At 34.4% G+C, this 19,363-nt stretch overlaps 1 protein-coding gene across 2 annotated transcripts; it reads left to right on the forward strand.

Annotated features, from left to right (window-relative positions):
• Positions 1 to 7,986: 7,986 nt before the first annotated feature.
• Positions 7,987 to 19,097, forward strand: LOC149580750 (uncharacterized). Of its 2 annotated transcripts, XM_089793392.1 has the most exons (4): positions 7,987 to 8,092; positions 8,295 to 8,348; positions 13,807 to 14,054; positions 14,987 to 19,097. In XM_089793392.1, the coding sequence occupies exons 3-4, from the start codon at positions 13,809 to 13,811 to the stop codon at positions 18,737 to 18,739; spliced, it is 3,999 nt and encodes a 1,332-aa protein (XP_089649518.1). In that variant the 5' UTR covers positions 7,987 to 8,092; positions 8,295 to 8,348; positions 13,807 to 13,808; the 3' UTR covers positions 18,740 to 19,097. The 2 variants fall into 2 exon arrangements, with proteins under 2 accessions (XP_089649518.1, XP_089649510.1); XM_089793384.1 differs by lacking the exon at positions 7,987 to 8,092 and having other exon boundaries at positions 8,129 to 8,348.
• The last annotated feature ends 266 nt before the right edge of the window (positions 19,098 to 19,363 follow it).

Raw genomic sequence — 19,363 nt, forward strand, 5'->3', positions numbered from 1 at the left:
AAAAGCAAGACAAATGGAAATATTCACATCGCTTGTCAAAACTCCATGGATGGATTTAGATTGGTTGTCTATAAAGATGTATGAATACTTATATGAGAATTGATTATGTAGGATTTCTTCACAAATCCCATAGATATACAAGTGCTAAATCATAGACTCATCAGTGTAAGGATGCTCTTGAAGGCTTGAAGGAATGAGCTGAGGCAGGAGCATCTTGGGTTTGCTTGATGACTACTTTGGAGGATGATTGGACTGGTGCTCAACATGCCCTAGGAGCTTGGCATGGTCTTTGGAGGGTCTGGGGACTCAGCATGGTCTTTGGTTGCTCGGCATGGTCTGTGGAGCTCGAGCTTGCTTAGGAATTTGGTGCATGTTACAGGCCATGTAACTAATTTTCTAAAATGAGTTAGAGGATACAAATTTTAGGGATCAAAGAGGGCCTAGAGTAATAACTATGGTTCAAAGTGCGGGTTCTAATCCATACAAAGCTAGGAGATATCATAATTTTACTCAGATATCAATTTTGGGCATTTAATTGTTGTTGCAGGCCGACTTGTGGTATTTAATTTATGTATTTGTATTTAATTTGTGTTCTAGGCCAACTTGTGGCTTAGACTGGTATAAGTAGGGGTTGTAGGGAAGTCTTCAATCATTATAAATCCATCTTGGAGAAGAAGAGGAGCTAGAGTAGCGAATTTAGAGAAGAGCTAGTAACTGCGGCTTGAAAAACAAGGAGATTGCTTGATGGGTTTGCGAGCACAAGTTGAGATCTTAGAGGTTTCTATCAGAGTGTGGATCTAGACTAGCTATGGTTTGATTTGGATCTTGCAAAACTATTACTTGCTTTATATTTGGCTGTAACCGGGAAGACCTTACAACCCGATACATTACATGTAACAGTTATTTTATAATTAAAGAGTTGTGATTTGGCTTCAAACCTTGCATTATTGTTTGTGTTTCCACTGTATAGTTATTTGCTAGGGGCTATGAAATCTCCTTTGGGGATTCTCCTGCCTTGCGCTACGTCATGAACTCTTGAATGCTCCTTGAAAGCTATCTGAATAAATGATGGTTTGAATGGATCTTGCTCTCAAATTGATGCTCCTAGATGACAATGGATTGATGTATGTGTACTTGATTTCCTCAAGTAATAATGGATGACCACATGAAGTAAGCCAACCTCTTTTTATAGCAATTTCAAAATCAAAATCAGAAGGGATGACTGCATTGGACAAGAAAACTAATTAAAAAAGACAAAATTTTGAGGGAAAACATCTCAGGTAAGGGATGACTTCATCCCTTACTAGAGAGTTAGGGTCAAGCCCATCCCTTAACAAGGGGTTAGGGATAAGGTCATCCCTTACTTGGGGGTAATGGGTGAACTCAACCCCGACCTTGAAGATTTTAGACCTCGGGATGCACACTTGGATCTTGAGGATGCAAAATAATAATAAAAAAGGGCAAAAACTCAAGAACAAGCAATGTTTTGAGCATAAGCACATTCATGAACCTAGAAGATCATTAAAGAGAGAGCTAAAAGGTCTTAAAAAGAAAGTGTAAACTTCTTAAGATGGTATAGTAACAAATAGTATAAGTATATTATTATAAAATGTCAATTAAGAGGATGACTTAAAAATAATCAATAAATTTTACTATCCATGGGATTACTTCAATTCCATTAAGTAATTATTGTGAGTATTGTATTGTATAAGAAAAATGCTTTAAAAGCTATATAAAAGAATTGAGAACATGTGCTTGATCATTTGCGGCTTATTAAAAATTGAAAATAAGATTTGAAAAAAGAGGAAAACTCAAAATAAGAGCAAGTGCTTAGGGAAAAAATGATTGGCTTCACCATGTCATTTTCTCTCTTTTTTATTTGCCTCAAATTTTCATTTGCAACAAACAATAGGAAAAAATTTACTTAAAAATACGATTTAAGAGAATGACATAAAAACAATCACCAAATTTTACCATCCATGCCTCCACAAATTGATGCTTAAAATGTTGAGTCACTACTAAAAAGAAGTTGGATAGCCAAATGGAACCTACCTTGATTTTCAATTTGTAATGATCTACTAAATAGGGAAAACTATTTATCTTTTCTGTTGATAACGAAATTGGATAAAAACAACCTAGTTGCATAAATTTAAACAAAAATTGCACATAAGCAATGAGACAGAGATATGCGATAATTCCATTAAAGAAATATTGTAGTGTATAAGGAAGATGTTAAAAAATCTATATAAATTTATTGGGAACAAATATTATGATCTTTTGAAACTTGTGTAACCATGATAGCTATTAAAAAAAGTGCCACATAGTGGCATATACTTGCTGTTAGTTTAAAAATTGATAAGTAGGAGTAATTTCTACAGCAAGTCAAATTGTGATATTGCTATTAGGATTTAACTGTGTGATTTTTGAGTCAAACTCATTGACCCATATTTCATGAGTAGTGATTCAACATGAATCCATCTCTCATGAGAATAGATGGAACACTTAGCACTCATTGGATCTAGGTGATGCTCACAGGGGTGAAGCACCAAGACTTCTCGAGAGGTCACCCATCCTAGTACTACTCCAGCCTGAGCGCGCTTAACTACGGAGTTTCCTCCATGGTTAAATCCAAAGCTTGCAACCCCATTTGCAAAACCTTCACCAAGTGTTGTGCTTTATGAACCATTCATTAGAAAGCCCCTTAAGCTCATCAATTGATAAGTAGGAGTAATTTCCATAGCAAGTCAAATTGTGATATTGCTAACAATTTCAATGAGTTTGACTCAAAAATCACATAGTTAAATCTTGATAGTAATATCATAGTTTAAAAATTATTTATAATATAATTATAATTTTATTTTATTGTATATAAATAGTCTTTTGAGATTCATTAATAAGTTGTTAAAATAAATTTTAAAATTATTAAAATAAATAATTTGAAATTGTTTGTGTCAAGTCATATTATTGTTATTAGTGTATGTGTTTTGAGAAAAAATAAATTGATATCTTAAGTAGAATTATTAAGAATATTTTATTGATAATTATGTAGTTGTTTTAGATAAGCTTAAAGCTAAGAATATCTATAAGGTTATTGCTCATAATGTGGATATTCTTGCCCATGTCAATAAACTCTGGTATTGTTCTTTTGATATTAAAGTTTGGAATAAATTGCTGAATTTTATTTGGAAAGGCCCTTGTGAGCCTAAAATTCAATGTTTTAAATGGTTGTTGTTAATTGATAGACTTCCTATTAGAAGAGATAATCAACATTCTAATATTTGTAATATTTGTAGATTACCTGAATAAGGTAGACACATATTATTTGATTGCCTCTTTGCTAAAGAAATTTGGAATTTATTTGATATTTACTATCCTATTAATGTGAGCATCATTGAAATTGTTACTGGCCATATTAATGGGATTAGTAAAGATGCTAATTTCTTTTGGAATATGTTGTCCTCTAACATTCTTTGGCAGATTTGGAAATGCAGGAATGAGGAAAAATACCAAGGTAAGCCAAGGGTTCTTAGTGAGTTTTTTCGAAAACTCACACATTTTAAAATATTCTTGCAGGTGCAAAACACCATGGTTATTGAAAAGGACAAATTAAGCAGATTTCTTAAAGATGGACAAACTTCTTTCTTTGTTCACGATCTTAAGTATGACTATTAGTGGCGAAGGACTATGGATAATCTGCGGATGTTTGAGCACATTTGTTGGAAGCTGATCCAAGCTATTAAGAGGAACCATAATGCCAAGAAGGAGGATATCTATATGTTGTCTCAGATTCAGGAACAAAAAACTATTGTTTGGATGGAAAGCCCTCTCGGTTGGACCGCTTGGGTTGATCTTTATTGTGATATCTTGTACTAGCCTTTTGTTGTTCGGCTTTTGTTGTTCTTTGATGTTCTTTAGTCAATCTTTTGTTACCTTGGCTCTGGTTTGAGGCTTTGCCTCTTTTGTAGTGCTTGAAGTCTTGTGTAACTTTTTTTGATCTCTCTATATCTAATAGAAAAATTATGTAGTTGTATATTTACAAATTTAAAGTTTTACATAGAATTGTTAAAATAGGTTTTGTAGCTATCAAAATATATGTTTAAAAAAAAAATTGTAATTGGTTCATTTTTATAGAACTAATTCACTAGTCATGTAAACTAAATACAACATGAATACAACAATAGAGAATTCAATTGATTTAATTCATTCTTAAACTTACCTTAAAAATACAAATATTTATCTATTCTTATGATCAATGATATGAATAAGAATATAAGTTGAGCAACGATCTCTTATTATTTAAAACAAATATTATGATATTATTTTCACAATATGTGTGTAGTTTTAAAACCTTTTCACAAGTTTAAAACAACCTGTAACAACTACTAAGGAAAAAAAAAAAAAGAGATTAAAAAATAGCCAAAATCATAAAATAAGATTTAAAAATAGGAAAAACCATAGTTAAAGGGGGATTACACAACAATTGCTGGGAAGCAAGGGCTAATTGGCCACAAGCAAGGGGTAATTGGGGAGAAGCAAGGGCTTTTAGGCTCTAAAAATTTATCAATTAAATTTTTTACCTTTTTTTTAATGAACAAAATAAACCTTGAACTAATTATAAAAAAATAAAATTAGACCACTTTTAAATTCTTTTATCATAATTAAATTTTAAAACTTTTTAAAACATGTAGATAATGTTTCATCTCTAAATATTATCACTTATTTATAAAATTTAAAATAATGATGTTGCAATTTAATAATTGATTAATGACACTTCATCCTACATAACAACTATTGTTTACTTTAATGAATATCTATATGTATTCATAATAGAGATTAAGTCAATGGGCCCTTGGTCTACTAGTGAAGTTGAATGTTTCACAAAGAGCCCACCTTGGGATCGTGCCCCGCCTCTAAAAAGTCTTTGTGGTGGCCTTCGCGTGCCTCGTTAGGCTCTACCTTGCAGATCTGAACCCTCCATCATTGAAAAAAAGAAAAAGAAAAAGAGATTAAAATAACATAATTCAATTAATTGAGTTCATTCCTAAACTTGTCATAAAAATTATAGCAAAATTTTTACCTATTCTTATGATCAATATTAATATAGACATAATTAAATTATTATAATAAATTTAAATTTAAAAAAATGCATATTATATATCGTGAACTATTATTAAAAAAAAATTAGATCACTTGTTTCAAAATTTAAATAACTTTTCATATCTGAATATGGAAATAAAACAACAATCGATTAATCACGCTTCATAGTACATAACAACCACCGTTTGTTCCAAGAATTATTTATATATTTTAAACAACAAATTAAAAGAAAGAGGAAGTAAAAAGATTGCTAATACTTTGATTAAAAAGCCTCAACTAGTTGAAGTAGCAAATGAGGGGAGAGTGAGGGTCTAATAAAAAGGAGTTAAAAAAAAAGAAAGAAGATGTGGAAAGCATAAAATCTCCCTTCAAAATGTGAGGGGTTAAAAATGCCTTGATAGAAAAGTTAGTTAGAGGGAATGTTGGTGTTAGTTGAAGAGAAGAGAGGATATTTTTCATATCATGGGGAAGAGGGAAGAGGGAAGAGGTAAAGCAGCTGCACATCACGCTTTTGTTTCGGCATCGGAATTCTCATCATTTTTGTCCTGTTCGCACTCTTCTCTCATTCCCTTTCTGTCAAGTGTCTACTTAATACGTCCTTTTCATGCAAATAGAAATGCATTCCCTACCCACACCAACAACCATCTCTTTTACTTCATTTACCCCATTTTCACCCCAACCCCATCATTCTCTTTACTATATCTTCTCACTATGGACAACATATGTTTATATCTGAAATAATGGAATATATTTTAGAATGTTATGTTGATGTTCATTTTATATGTAAAATATTCTTTCATGAACAAAGGAGATTTTCTTTAATGTTCTTAAATTTTAGGTGTTCAAATGATTGAAATTAGGGGTAATCACCAAATTCAATTCTTGAGATGCAAGTTAAATGCTTTACATTTTAACCTAACATGTAAAATTAGCTCGGTCTAGACACCAAATTCAACTGTTGAGATGCAAGTAAAATGTCTTACATTCAAACTTAAAATGTAAAATTAGACGGAGCTATATAGTAAACTTAGAACTTGAATCCGAATCTTAAAAGTTTAGCCAGCTATGTATTAGACTATTGCAAATCTAGTCTAGAGTGAGAGTTTGAGATAACTTTATCAAAGTGAACCCAAAATGAAGAAAAAAGGGCAAAGTATATTTTTAAGCACCAACTCCATCAAATTCACTTGGGCCAATTTGGTTGCGGGGATATGAATAGAGAATAAGAATGACTATTCCAATAACAACTATTTTTTTGCAATGGGTATAAGCTCTTTTTAGAGGCAAAATGTGAATATGTATTCTTATTCCCCATTCCAACTCATGAACCAAATAGAAAACAGAAAACATATTCTAAATTTTCTATTTTTATTAATCAGCGGACCTTAAGGGTTGAACCTAGTCATAAACTTTTTATAAATTTATTGAGTTTCTAAGTGTTATCACTAATTTTTTATTTAAAAATAGACATATAATAAACAATTTTTAAAGATAACTTGTGAGCCTCTTATGTGAGAGGTAGACTCTAGCTAAACACTTACTAATTAAATGTAATAGTAATATAAATATTTAAGAAATAAAAATATTAAAAATAAGTAATATTATAGTAATTAAAATATTTAGGAACTAAAAAAAACTCAAAAATAAGTAATATTATCCAAATGTATGGCATACATAATTAAAGTAGCATAAATATTTTACACATATATCTTCCGCTTGAAAGAAGAACCAACATGGAGACGACCTTCCCTTCCACCTATCCATTTGTTATCCCCCTTCTATTCTAATGGTAAGTGATTATATGAGGGGTTAAAACACTCCTTAGATCTACTATGCTTGTTAGATTTACTCTAGTTTATCCCTTTTCATGATCTAGAATAAGGGTTTCAATACTAACTAAAAGGAGACCCATACCCATGTTTATAGCTTTGGTACAACATAGAGAGAAATTCTTGGAATCCCTCAACTTCATTTTCAACACTCATGACATCATTTCTTTTATTTACAAGTAATATAAGTCTATAAATTATATATTATATTTAAATTTAACTAGTGTAGATATCTTAAATAAATTTATCTATAGAAATGCCAATAGATATCCACTACAAAATAATCATAATTTGTTTTACATCTAAAATTATTTATATTTCCTTTATTTCTATTTATTTAGATTTTTACTAACTTAAGCTTTTAATTTTAATTTCTTAAAAAATGGATGATTTATACCTCTAAATATTATAATTAAATTTTTTTATGTGGTATTTATTAAATTATTTTTAAAAGTATATTCTATTTATAATAAGATTTAAACTTTTGACATGTAGATGGTTGTCAAATTTAACCTAAAAGATTAAAAGTTAACATTAACATGTTCACACCATCCACTTGTAGAATGCCTATCAACATTAATAATTTTTTGTTATAACTATATTTAAATATGATCAAAGATTTTATGTAAATTAGATTTTTTTTTTTTACAATTTGCTTTTCCATCTCGTTAAAATATTTTATGGGATTGAAAGAATAAAAAAGTTCAAGTGAGGAGACTTTTCAAGGGGGAAAAATCATATAGAATTTTGAAGCATGGAGACTACTAGGTAGGCACGGTGTATCCCAAGAGCATTGGAACTTTGGAATGATACAAGAGTTGAGGTTAAGTGAGGTCAAACATTAAATATTCATTATGCCTAAGAAAATATGTGCCATGAGCCAATTTTTATCTTTAGTGAACATTATAGTCATATAATATTTAAGACTCTAAATCTAATCCCAAAGTAGCTGTCAAAGAAAATATTATTTATAGATAAGATTTTAAAACACATTTAAGAAAGAAATATTTGTATGATAATTTGGAACTCCAGAGTCAAAAGTATAATGTAAGATCTCATCCATCTGCATTGCTTTTGCTGTCCGGAATATCTCCTCCATTTTTTTCTCCGTACGAAGCTTGTTTCCTTCACGGCCTTTTCATTTCCATTTTCACTCTCACACACCGGTAAAAAAATCCGCCTCTTTTCACGTCCATGGTAAATTATAAGAAAATTCTATTGATGACTTACGGAAGACGAAGGTCTTGTTCTTTTTGTTGTTCATTCTGAGAGCAGATGCTCTGAGCAAACATTTTTTCTCGGCAATTTGTTTAGATTATTTTTTTGCTTATTGTTCTGGGCGTCAACTGACAAAAAGCAAACGCACAGTTCGATGACCAGGCCTAACGGACGAATTTGGCGTTACTGGAGTTTCTTCAGAAGGTGAGTTCAGATTTTGAGATTGATTGATAGCCCCCATGTTCTGTTTAAGTGTTTGGTTTTCTGTTTTGCAGTGTGATTGTGCATGTTGATTGCAGAATTTGGGTGATCAAATGTTGTTCTGTAATTATACTGAAAGAATGCACTCTTTCTGTTGTGTTACTGGATTTGTTCAGTAGATCTTGCTGTTATTTTAATTGTTTGTTTCATCTTTGAGTGAGAATGTGCGAATGGGTTTAGTGAGGAATTATTTATCGACTGATAGTATTTAGTAAGAGAAAACCAAGCAGAGAGAATTTTTTTTTTTTTTTTTTTGGCTTTCTGATTTATTTTTGTTTCTCTGTGCCGAAGTGGGTGACAGTGAAAATTTCCAATTTTCAAGTAGAATTTACTAAAAAGAATTTGTTCTGGCATCTTCCATTGAGCGGCCGGAATGGGGGTAAAATGGGTTGGAGGTAGAATTTAGTGGGAAAAATGATTCTAAAATGTAAACTTCATTTTGGGTGGTTGTGATTTTTGTGTTATGAACAGCAGACATTGTTTGTGAGTTGATGAATCCTGCTGACTTATTTGCCTGCAAACCAAATTCGGATCGCTCAGTGCATTTTTATTATAAGGAAGGAGGAAAAAGATGCGTAATGGAATTCTTTCGAGGGAACATACCACTTTTTTTGTAATTGTTTTGTACATCACGGACATCACGCTGTCTCAAGACATCAGAATTAGCCATGTTTACTCAGGAGTTCAAGTACCTGGGTCATGCTCAGACAGTGGAACAATTACAGAAACTTGGTCGTGTGGCTATGCCCTCGTTGTCTTGGTGCTGTATGAACCCTTTGTATCAGGCATTAAATGAGCAATGTTGGGGATTATGGAGTGATCGACATTAGTGTCCGTGGCCTGAAGTATTAAGGAGAGCACTGACATTGGGGAAAATCTTATCAGAGAGATAGACACTAGTTTTCCCAGGTTATAAATTACGTGCATCAGATTGATAATAACTACAATCTGGACTGAAGGCTTGATAGCAATGGAGAGGAGGGGCACGCTAGCAATTGTTGCTCCAGATACATGACAATGTGTTGAAAACATTGAGGTTAATAGCTGAACTCTAATGATGACTGCAGAATATGTTTGGCTTGTTCAATCATACAAGAACGCTTGGTTGTGAGAACAATGCAAGGCAAGGGTTTTACCATGAGTTCTCTTTTGGTGGACTAGTTGCATCTGAGCTTGGTTTGGACCGTAATGCCAATTCTGAAATATGTCAAAAGTTCAAACCTCAGGTAATGATCACATTTGCAGACAATTTAGGTTCTAATTTGTTAATCTAAACAGACTGTACAGGGATAAATACATTTGTGTCTACTGCAAATGGTGATTTTTTCAGTGCCTGAAGTGTGAAATTTCATGGCACAGTAGCTTCAAACGACATTGGCAAGCATGACATTTGAAATGATATTGAACATATATTTTGGTTGCTTGCGTTTGGAAAACTATGACATCTACATGCGAAGCCTGGTGGAAACAGTTTGATCAGTAGTTTCTTTGACTAACAATTGCTGAAATTACAACAATAGCTATATACTTGGAACACCTGGTTTATGAAAATCAGATAAGTTTGTCATTGGTATACTTTGGGCTCAGATAAGTTGGAGTCATTGGTATACTTTGGGCATGCTTCTGTTTGCTGTTTTTGACAACCTGTTCATCACCTCCATGATCTGGGTGTTAAAATTGATTTTTATCTTGTCATGGCCTAAAACTTATCTAACTACTCTTGAAAGCAAATATGAAATCGAAATCACAGACATATGATGGCTCTTGTTGTTTTGAGTTTCTTGTTCACCTGACAAATTCTGAATCAAATTATAATTCCCCTGCATACATTGATATGTGTGAATTTGCATGGATGCACATGAAATCGGTAGTGCCAATATTTTTAATCCATGTAAGTTGTGATTGTGGACTTGTCAAATGGTGTTTCCTTCTCAGATTAAAGAGTTAAAAGGGTCTTGATCCTCAGTACTAATTATAATGAATAAGGTCTAGGGAAAATAAATTTGGGCATGGTAAGAATTATGGCCATCCACATCCCAATGGCGTTTCAGGAATGGTTGGACAGCAGGGGACATTCCCTGGCCATCCCAAAAAACTTCAAAAATGTGAAATGTTCAGTAAACATGTTGCAGGAAATGCCAAGGGATGTTTGGCCATCGCCAAAGCGACTGGGGATGTCTGAAATGCCCTTTGATTTTTCCAGGATGACCAGATGTCCTCAACAGCAAGGCAACTTTTAATAATGCTTATTTAGAAAAAATCCTGCATGGCAACAAACTGCGGTCTTCCATGGTGATTTTCTTTCGGATTTTCCATTTGGTTTTTATCCTGGTTCACTTGTAATGGGATAGCAGGGATTGGACTGCAAATCACTCACCCTTTTTAAAAGCTACCTGATTTTGTTTATCTGTTGTTGTTGTTGCTATACAGAAAATCGATATATATATATATATATATATATATATATATATATATATATAAAATCCCTTATTTGTTAACCCGATGTTGTTGCTTTCCAGAAAAAACTATAAAGGTATTTGCAAATATGTATTTAGTTACACTGAACATATATTGCTGACCGTCCCCAAAACAATATGGAACATAGCTATTTTCTTTGGTTACAGACTTATAGTCCTAGAAACTCAATTTTACATGTGCTAATTTAGTTTGGCCAATTAAGCGTAACAGTAACTAAGATGGGGAACTTGACATATTTCAAAACTTAAACTCTTCAAGGTGTAAAGGCTTAAATTGATTGAGCTGAGATGTGGCGAAATGTTTAAAGCCTTATATTTGCAATTGGAATGTGCTAGACTCCTCTAGTTAACAGAGGAGTGAAAATCTTTATATAAAAGAAAAGTTAGATTACACGTGGGACAACAAATGGTTGCCCATTCTTAGAAAGTGAATATGCTAATGGTAGTTACAATAGTAGAATCAGGGTCTTGCACAGAAATGCATACATCACCTCAGACAAAAACCACACTAAAGTACAGAATTAGATATTTACAATTTCAATGAGAGCACATGATTGAACTATTCCTGTTCTTGCCAGAGAGGCTAAACACATTTCAATGTAACCGAGTAAAGCAAACTACAAATAATTTAGCTATGTTAATGATGAATATTGACCACAAGGAATTCCAACTTGTTAAGCAGATTTCCCCTCTTGAAATCTGCAACCAAATAAGTGTGCCCACGTGGACAACGAGGGAGTGGATCTGAAATATGTACCAACAGATTTAGAAAAGAAAATTCAATCAGGCCTGATGTGAAACTCCTGAATGTGAAATTGTGCAAGTTTGATGAAAAGGCTCTGTAAGATATTTGCAACTCACAAAGACAATGACTAGACAAATTCTTCTCTCATGCAGTTAGATGATCGCTATAAATACCTCTTTTTCTTGCAGTTGTGCCTTATCACTCAACTTTGAAAGTTGTCATTTTTTGCATTTGTTACCTTGCCTGTGAGGCTACTAGCAATCACATTGCTCATCATTAGTATCTGTAAAGCAAATGATGGTCCAAAGTGTAGCATCAAATCTTGTATCTAGGACACCATGTAGCTTTCTTCAATCACACATCATGAAACTCCATACAAAAGGTTTATGACATCCTCAACTGAGCCATTGATAATCTCTCTTTAGAGGTGAAGTTATCACAAATTTGAGGCTGGGACTAAACAGAGCGTCGGAATAAAGGTCTCAAATACCATCCAACCTTGAGTTATCTATCAGAAAAGCTGCGTTGGAACATCTTCAGTTTGTAAGGACTATAATTTGTTCTCTGCTACCAGGAAGTTTTCTCTTCCCTTATTTACTATTGACTATCTACTAAAGGTATTGCGGTGCATATTCAAGTGACATCAATCAACTCTTTTGGTGAAATGTGGTAGTAAATGAAATCAGAGTTCTTTTTTCACAAATCATTACCATTTATGCATTTTACAGCCATTTATTTATTGGCTTTTGAGTAAATTGCCTAGATAGTTGAAAACATGCTCATTGAAAATAAATTCATGGGAACTTTCCATCTATAAGAAAATAATTTCATTCCTGGTTTAATTATGTTATACTGAACTCAGATCCTCTTTTACCCTGATGCGAAACTTTTGCATTTGAAATTTTGCAAGTTTGTTGAAGAGGGTCCATGAGAGTTTTCTATTTGAGGGAGACAATGATGAGATTGGTTTTTTGTGTAATGCAGTTATATGATCACTGTGGAGCCCCCCCTTCCCCCACACCACCATTTTTCAGTGCATATGTACCTTGCCACTCAAATTTGTAACTACTAACAACCTCAACACTCATACTATCATCTGCAAACCAAACAGTAGTCCAGAGCACGACATTAAATATTGTTTAGTTATTCCATCATATATCATAAATTTTCTCAAAAAAAGTTTATGTCACCCTTGATTGAGGCACCGATATTCTATCATTGAATTTGGAAGCATTACAAATTCGAGGCTTAGAGTAATGTGAGGACTGAAATAAAGGCATCAAGCAGCATCCTACCTTCTTTTGCTATTTAGTATCTGCAAAAGTGGATTGCAAAGCATCTCCAAGTTACATCAGTCAGCCTACAAGATGGAAGAATGTGACTACATGAAATCAAAGTTGGTTTTTATTTTTAACAAATCTTTACCATTTTTGCACTGTCTACATTGATTTCTAGAATGGGATTTTGGATACATTGTCAAGATTATTAAAAATATGCTCATTGAAAATATAATCTTCACCATTTTAGTACTGCCTACACCCATTTCTATCATTGGGTTTTGAATAAAGTTTTTAAATGAGCAAAAATATTCTCATTGAAATAAAATTCTTAGTAAAATTTCCATAAGAATTTTATTTCTTCCCTGGCGATTCACTGTTGCATACTGCACAATATTTGGTCATTTTCAGTCTTCTGAAATGGCTTAACATGCTTGTAAATTTCTTTTTTTTTTGGGATAGACTGAAACCTTGTTCTGTAATATTTGTCCATGTGAAATGTTTGTTTTACCATGCTTGAAATGATTTTCTTTTACTTCATATTTGTGATTCTCGAGGGGCTGATTTCTCCAAATTTTGGAGGGATACCTTTTGTTATAAATAGATCCATACAATATTTAGAGATGCTTCGTTGACTGCAATAGTTTTTTCATTGTTATTGTCTCTTATTTCTTTCACTGCATGGAATGTTGTTCTAGCATGCTTGAAATGTTCTTCTTGTACTTGCATCATATTTTGATTGTGAAGGTGGGGGCAGATTTCTCCGATTTTGAAGTGATAACAATTGCTGTAAAAAGATATGGAAAATATTTAAAGATGCTTTATTGAATGCAATTGTTGTTGTTTTTGTTATCCACTCTTATGTTCTTTTCTGTTCTTTGTTTGCTAATTACCTTTTATAGGTATGGGAGCAAAGGTACAGTGTGAAAATTACTTCCCAGTGGTTTTCCCGAGTACAAAAGCTGGGCTAGATGCAGAAGTATACAGAAGGCGTATAGAGGCTTGGCCAGATTGCACTGGGGAGGAAACATCGGAAGAGAAGCAATTTTACAGTACTCTCAAGCAAGGGACAATGGGACAATGTTCAGATAATGATTTTGAGATATTGAAGCATACAATGCTTAAGCATCAAGAGGTATTTAGGGATCAGGTATGGATTCTCAAATAAGGAATGTAATCTAGAAAATTATGAATTCACACTTAAGAGTGTCTCAACAAATGCAACATTTGCTGTTTTTCATTAAATGCACAGAGCTCACATTTTAGTCCCTCTTTCCATTGTTACTGGTTGTACTCTAGTCCCATTGACCTAATTCTGGTCATTTATGGACATTAAGATAATGTTAAAAACTTAAAAAGTTCAGCAGTCAACAGTGTTAAGAGAAAAGCTCCAAAAGTTTGTTATATAACTTAAAAGTTATTGAAAGCTCGATGTTTCAAACCACAAGATGTGTTTCATCCTCAGGATGAATGAATGAGAAGGTAGATGTTGTCTCGTGATATATAATACTCGTGTAAAGAGACAAAGCTCAACTTTTTGAATAACAAATTGTGGTTTTCCATCAGTAGAAATGATGAGAAAGGCTCCTTGTTAATAATTGGGTTATCCATGCAGTAAGCCTGTTTTGTCTTTCATTCGTCCTGATGGTGAACAATGGGGGATTTGAAATGTACATTTTTCAATAATTTTTAGTATGCTGAATCTCTCTCTCCTAAATTAGTCCAGTTTATTTCTTTTTGTCAAAATGACAAGACAGAAGTCTGCCCTTGCTTGATACTCATACCAAACATAAATGTAATTAATATTTAATGAGCTTATTTAGTTATGTACTGATAATTTTGTGTGATGCATCAGGTACTTCCTACTTGACTGTATTCCATTATTTAATACATGTTTGAATCCTTCAATCATTTGAGGGAATTTATGAAATATAAAATGCAAAATCATTTTCTAATAACTGAGGTTCCAATGTTGGAGAAGCAGATTACGTTCATATGGATCATATTTCATGTCAAGAAATTAATAATTCTGGCGATTTTTGGGAAGTTCTAATGCATCCCGCTTATTTATGAACATTACAGGTACATGAACTGCATCGTCTATATCAAGTTCAAAAGCTATTAATGGCTGAGCTTAAGAAGAAAGATTCAAACACATCAACTCTAACTTATGGAACTGTGCAAGATGGACCATTTCCATTGCATGTTGGGTCAGAGCCTATGGAATCAGAGGAAAGGAGTAATTTTTGGAGTGCCCTAGGCAGTTCAATGACAGACAAAGATGGTAGAGATTGTAGACAACTTATTTCAGGTAAAGACTACATGCAAAATCACAGATCTAGTTTGTTTGAGAAGAATTTGCAGCTGGGATTGATTGCAAGAGATGACAGCAAGAGTTTAAGAGACACTTACAATCTGCAACCTAGTGGGGCTAGAAAGTTGACTTGTGATCTTGAAAAACCTGCTGATGAATACGTGGACGATGAAGTGGCCAACAAAAATGAGGAAGCAAAAACATTAAAAAGAGAAATAAAAGAAGATATACTACAACCCGCTTCACTAAATGACCGATCCACTACAGAGCCTGAAAGTGAGGTTCTGTTGACTCTCAAAACTGGATGTGAACAGGGAGGAAGGAAAAATGGCAGGCATAATGGGGCATTCATAAAACTGGGCATTGCAGAGATCAGTAACAAGAAGCTGGAGGAGCATAAACAACTAAGACATCATGAGGAGGCACTCTTCTTTCCTGCGACCTCTACAAGATCTGAGGCTCTTTGTCAAGAAGCTTTTGGCAGGAAAATGCCAGTTCTATCAAATCAGTGTTTTTCAAGAGGGCCTTTTGACTTTGATCAGGAATATAAAAGGAATGCAGTGTGGCCATCAGTTTCTAGAACTATGAGTTTCCAAGAGCAAAGAGAGAGTTGGTACCCTTGGCCAGAAGAAGGAACCTATCCTGGCACAGTTTCACATCAGAAGAATGCTGTCTTCTCCTTGGTATCCACAAAAGCACTATCTATTGATCCCTTGCCAACTTCAAAGGGAGGATCTGTTCTCTGTGCTTCAAACTCTCATAAAGAATTGCATTCCACAAGACTATGGAAACAAGCTGAAGATAGTTTATGTCATTTTTCTCGCCGCGTTCCCTCTCAGGAATCCTGCATCCAGCCAGAGACAGAATCACAGAAGCAGAACTTTGAATTACAGGATAAACATCTTGCACAGCCATTCATTTCTTCTGCCAGTAATTTAGTGAATGTTAAACAAAAAACTTCTGAGTTTGGCAAGGGGACATGGTATCAAAATGGTAACTCTGTGCAACATATACATCAGCAATCACAATGCAATTATAATTCTGGTAATCCAACAATTTTTGGGCAGTCTTTGTGCCCGACAGGCCACACTACTGGATCTAAGACTTCTCAGCAGCAAGGAGCTGTTCTTGCATTGTCTGCTTGTGCTTCTAATTCATTGGCTTGTCCATTGCATAACTTGCAGGAAGGCTCAAGGTCAGTCTGGGCTACAGAGTCCATTGTATTATCACCAGCACAAGGTTTGGAAGGTCAAAGTGATGTTGATGCTCAGATCGGAAAAGAAGTAGATCTAACTCTCGGACTTTCAAGTGGGACAATGGAGGACTCGAGAAAGGATGTGCATTATTCTAATGCTACAAATAAAACAGAAGTAGCCTTTAGAAACAGTAATGGACAATTTGAAATAACTAATAGACACATGCATCAAGACTCTATGCATCTACATGGAGAGGTTCAAAGGGGTCAATGCCTTGCGAGAAACTTTATAGAGTTGCCATTTACAGATATGTCTGGTGCTAAACATTTGTCAGCAGGAAATGGGTTGGATCTTTCAGAGCTTCTTAAATCTTCATCTCAAGGATTGTTGTGTGGGATAGGACATGGCGTGGTTTCAACAAAGCAGTTGACAGATAATCTTGGAGAAGGAGCTGTTTTACCCAGTCAGAAGAGAATTTCTTTGGTTTCCGACTTAGTGAAGGATCATGACATTACAAATGGAGATAAAGGCATAAATTTGGGTGTTCTTCATGTTACTGGGAAAGGGATGCACAAGTCTGATAATATTTTTGATTTTATTGACACAACAATGAAAAATTCTACTCATGTTTGGGGAACATGTGGGAACAGCCTAGATCTCAGAAAAGATAAAAATCATTCAGATCAACAATGGATTGTTGCAACGGACCCTCCCAAGCATCAGATGAAAATAGAGACATTTAAAGAAAATATCAATGCTGTGTATGGACTGTGCAGGGGAGAAGAGTTGAGTGCCAATAGCAGCAAGCAAACATTTATCACAGAAAATATGTTTACGCCCTCAACAAGCAATAATGTTGGTGAAAACTTGCAGGAGGGAACTTCTCTAGCCTTAGGATTTAAAGGCAGTGATGTGAAAGGCTCAAGGAAATTGGAGATGGAAGACAGATTTGCTTTAAATAAGTGTAGTAAAGCTCGAAGAGTATCTACTTCTGGGAAACCAGTTTCTCTGACACAAGCAATTTCTACTGGAAAAATTAATAAAGATGGAGAACACACTATTAAAGTTTCTCCACAGATCACCATCTCTGACATAAATGATGGCGTTGAGGTTGCAAGGGAGGGTTCTTCCTGCACAGACAATGCATTGTTCCTTGACAGGGAGAAAGAAAATGATTCACAAGAAACTTTCTGTTGCACAACTCAAACAAATGTCATGACAAAAGATGATGCCAAGAAAGATGCACAGTCCAAGGAAACTGATTGTACTGAGACTTCATCTGGAACTCACAAGGCCAATGCACTGCAGTTTCAGCATGACAGAGATCTAGAAAATTGTGGCCGATTTACTGATGTGCAGAGAAGCAGTGAATCTAATTTTGAGTCAGAAGTAGGTACTTTTCAAATAAAGACCACAAAAGGTCTCTCCTCCAGTTGCCCTAATATAGAAAATAAAAGGATAGGAAAGAGTGCATCAAGGGACTCGTCGATCAATATGGATGCAGCAAATTGTCTATTGAAAATTGCATCAGAGAAAAGCTCGGACAGGTTGGGTATGGATTCTCTTGAATTTATTTTAGCACCAGGTGTGAAAAGCTCATTAGATTGGTTTGCAGACACTGTTGTCTCAAATGCAGACGTCTCAGTGTCTACTAGTATAGGGCATCAAGAAGAAGCAGATAATCCAGTATCATCTTCAAGAAGTGGCAATAAAGGAAAACAGTCCGAGATTTCTGAAGATTCGGTCCCTAAAGAAAATAGTTGTAGTCTTCATGACTCCAATGGTCTTGACTTTTTTGAGTCCATGACTTTAATGCTTGAGGAGTGTATTGTCGATCTGGAATGCAAGGCCTATGTATCACAGGAAAAAGAATCTGAAAAGCCACCTTCTCCAATGAATTCTACATTAAAGCCATCCAAAAGAGGAAAGCGTAGAAGAGATTTTCAGAGAGAGATCCTTCCTAGTATCTCATCTCTTTCAAGGCAAGAAGTTACAGAAGATATGCAAATAATTGGAGGGCTGATAAGATCAACAGGTGATGATTGGCATACTGGATCTACAAGAAGAAGTTCTGGAAAATTTTCCATGACAGATGACTGGTTTTTACCGTTGACAAGACGCCGCTCCAGAAACGTGAGTGGCTCCCGGGAAAATGATGGAAGTATGAAAAGAAATAAAGATTGCCAGACAACCAAGCTCTGTGATCAGGAAGTTGAAAGGCTTAATACACTTTCTTGGACTAGCTCATGGGGTGATACAATACGGCGGAGGCGAATGAAACGTCCTCGTGTTTCAGTGCCTTCACTTGCTTTAAATCCTACTTAAATAGTTGGCAGTTTATACCCTCCCGGTAAGCAAAGGAGTTTTCTGGTATTGCTCTCCTTTGGAGAACTTGTATTATAATTTATTAACACCATTACACACATGTTGAATTGGGAGGCCCATTTTGGGGTTTTCCATAGAATGCAAAAGCATGGATTGTAGAATATGCCACCAGACAATCAAATAACTGACATGACTCTGTGAACCAGCCATTTGCACAGTATTTCTAGGAAATAGGTTTTGCTGGTATCTCCAGTACCCTTTTCGGGCATTACTAATTATAACTTATGTATTCAATCTGTATATGATGTTAGTATTCTGGACCATGGGTTATTCGATGTGTATTATTGTTCTTTAAAAAGTGAGGTCCCATTAATTGTCAACTTTAAATCAGTTGAAAATATTCTTTTAATGCTAAAATCTCTGTTAGCTTTGTGAAAATACCATAAACCAATTTCCTTAAATGAGTCTCATGCTGGACATCATTTTATGGGTTCAAATATTTTTGTTAAAAATGGAGATAAGTCGTCATAGACCTTTGTCCAGCTGCAAATCTAGGAGTGGCAGCATGCCAAAAGCTGTCTTTTCTCTAACATGTAGGCTTGGTTTTATTTTTACTATGCACAA

The sequence above is a fragment of the Cupressus sempervirens genome, chromosome 1, assembly GCF_028749045.1.
Source record: "Cupressus sempervirens isolate cs-2001-9-10 chromosome 1, ASM2874904v1, whole genome shotgun sequence".
NCBI lineage: Eukaryota > Viridiplantae > Streptophyta > Pinopsida > Cupressales > Cupressaceae > Cupressus > Cupressus sempervirens.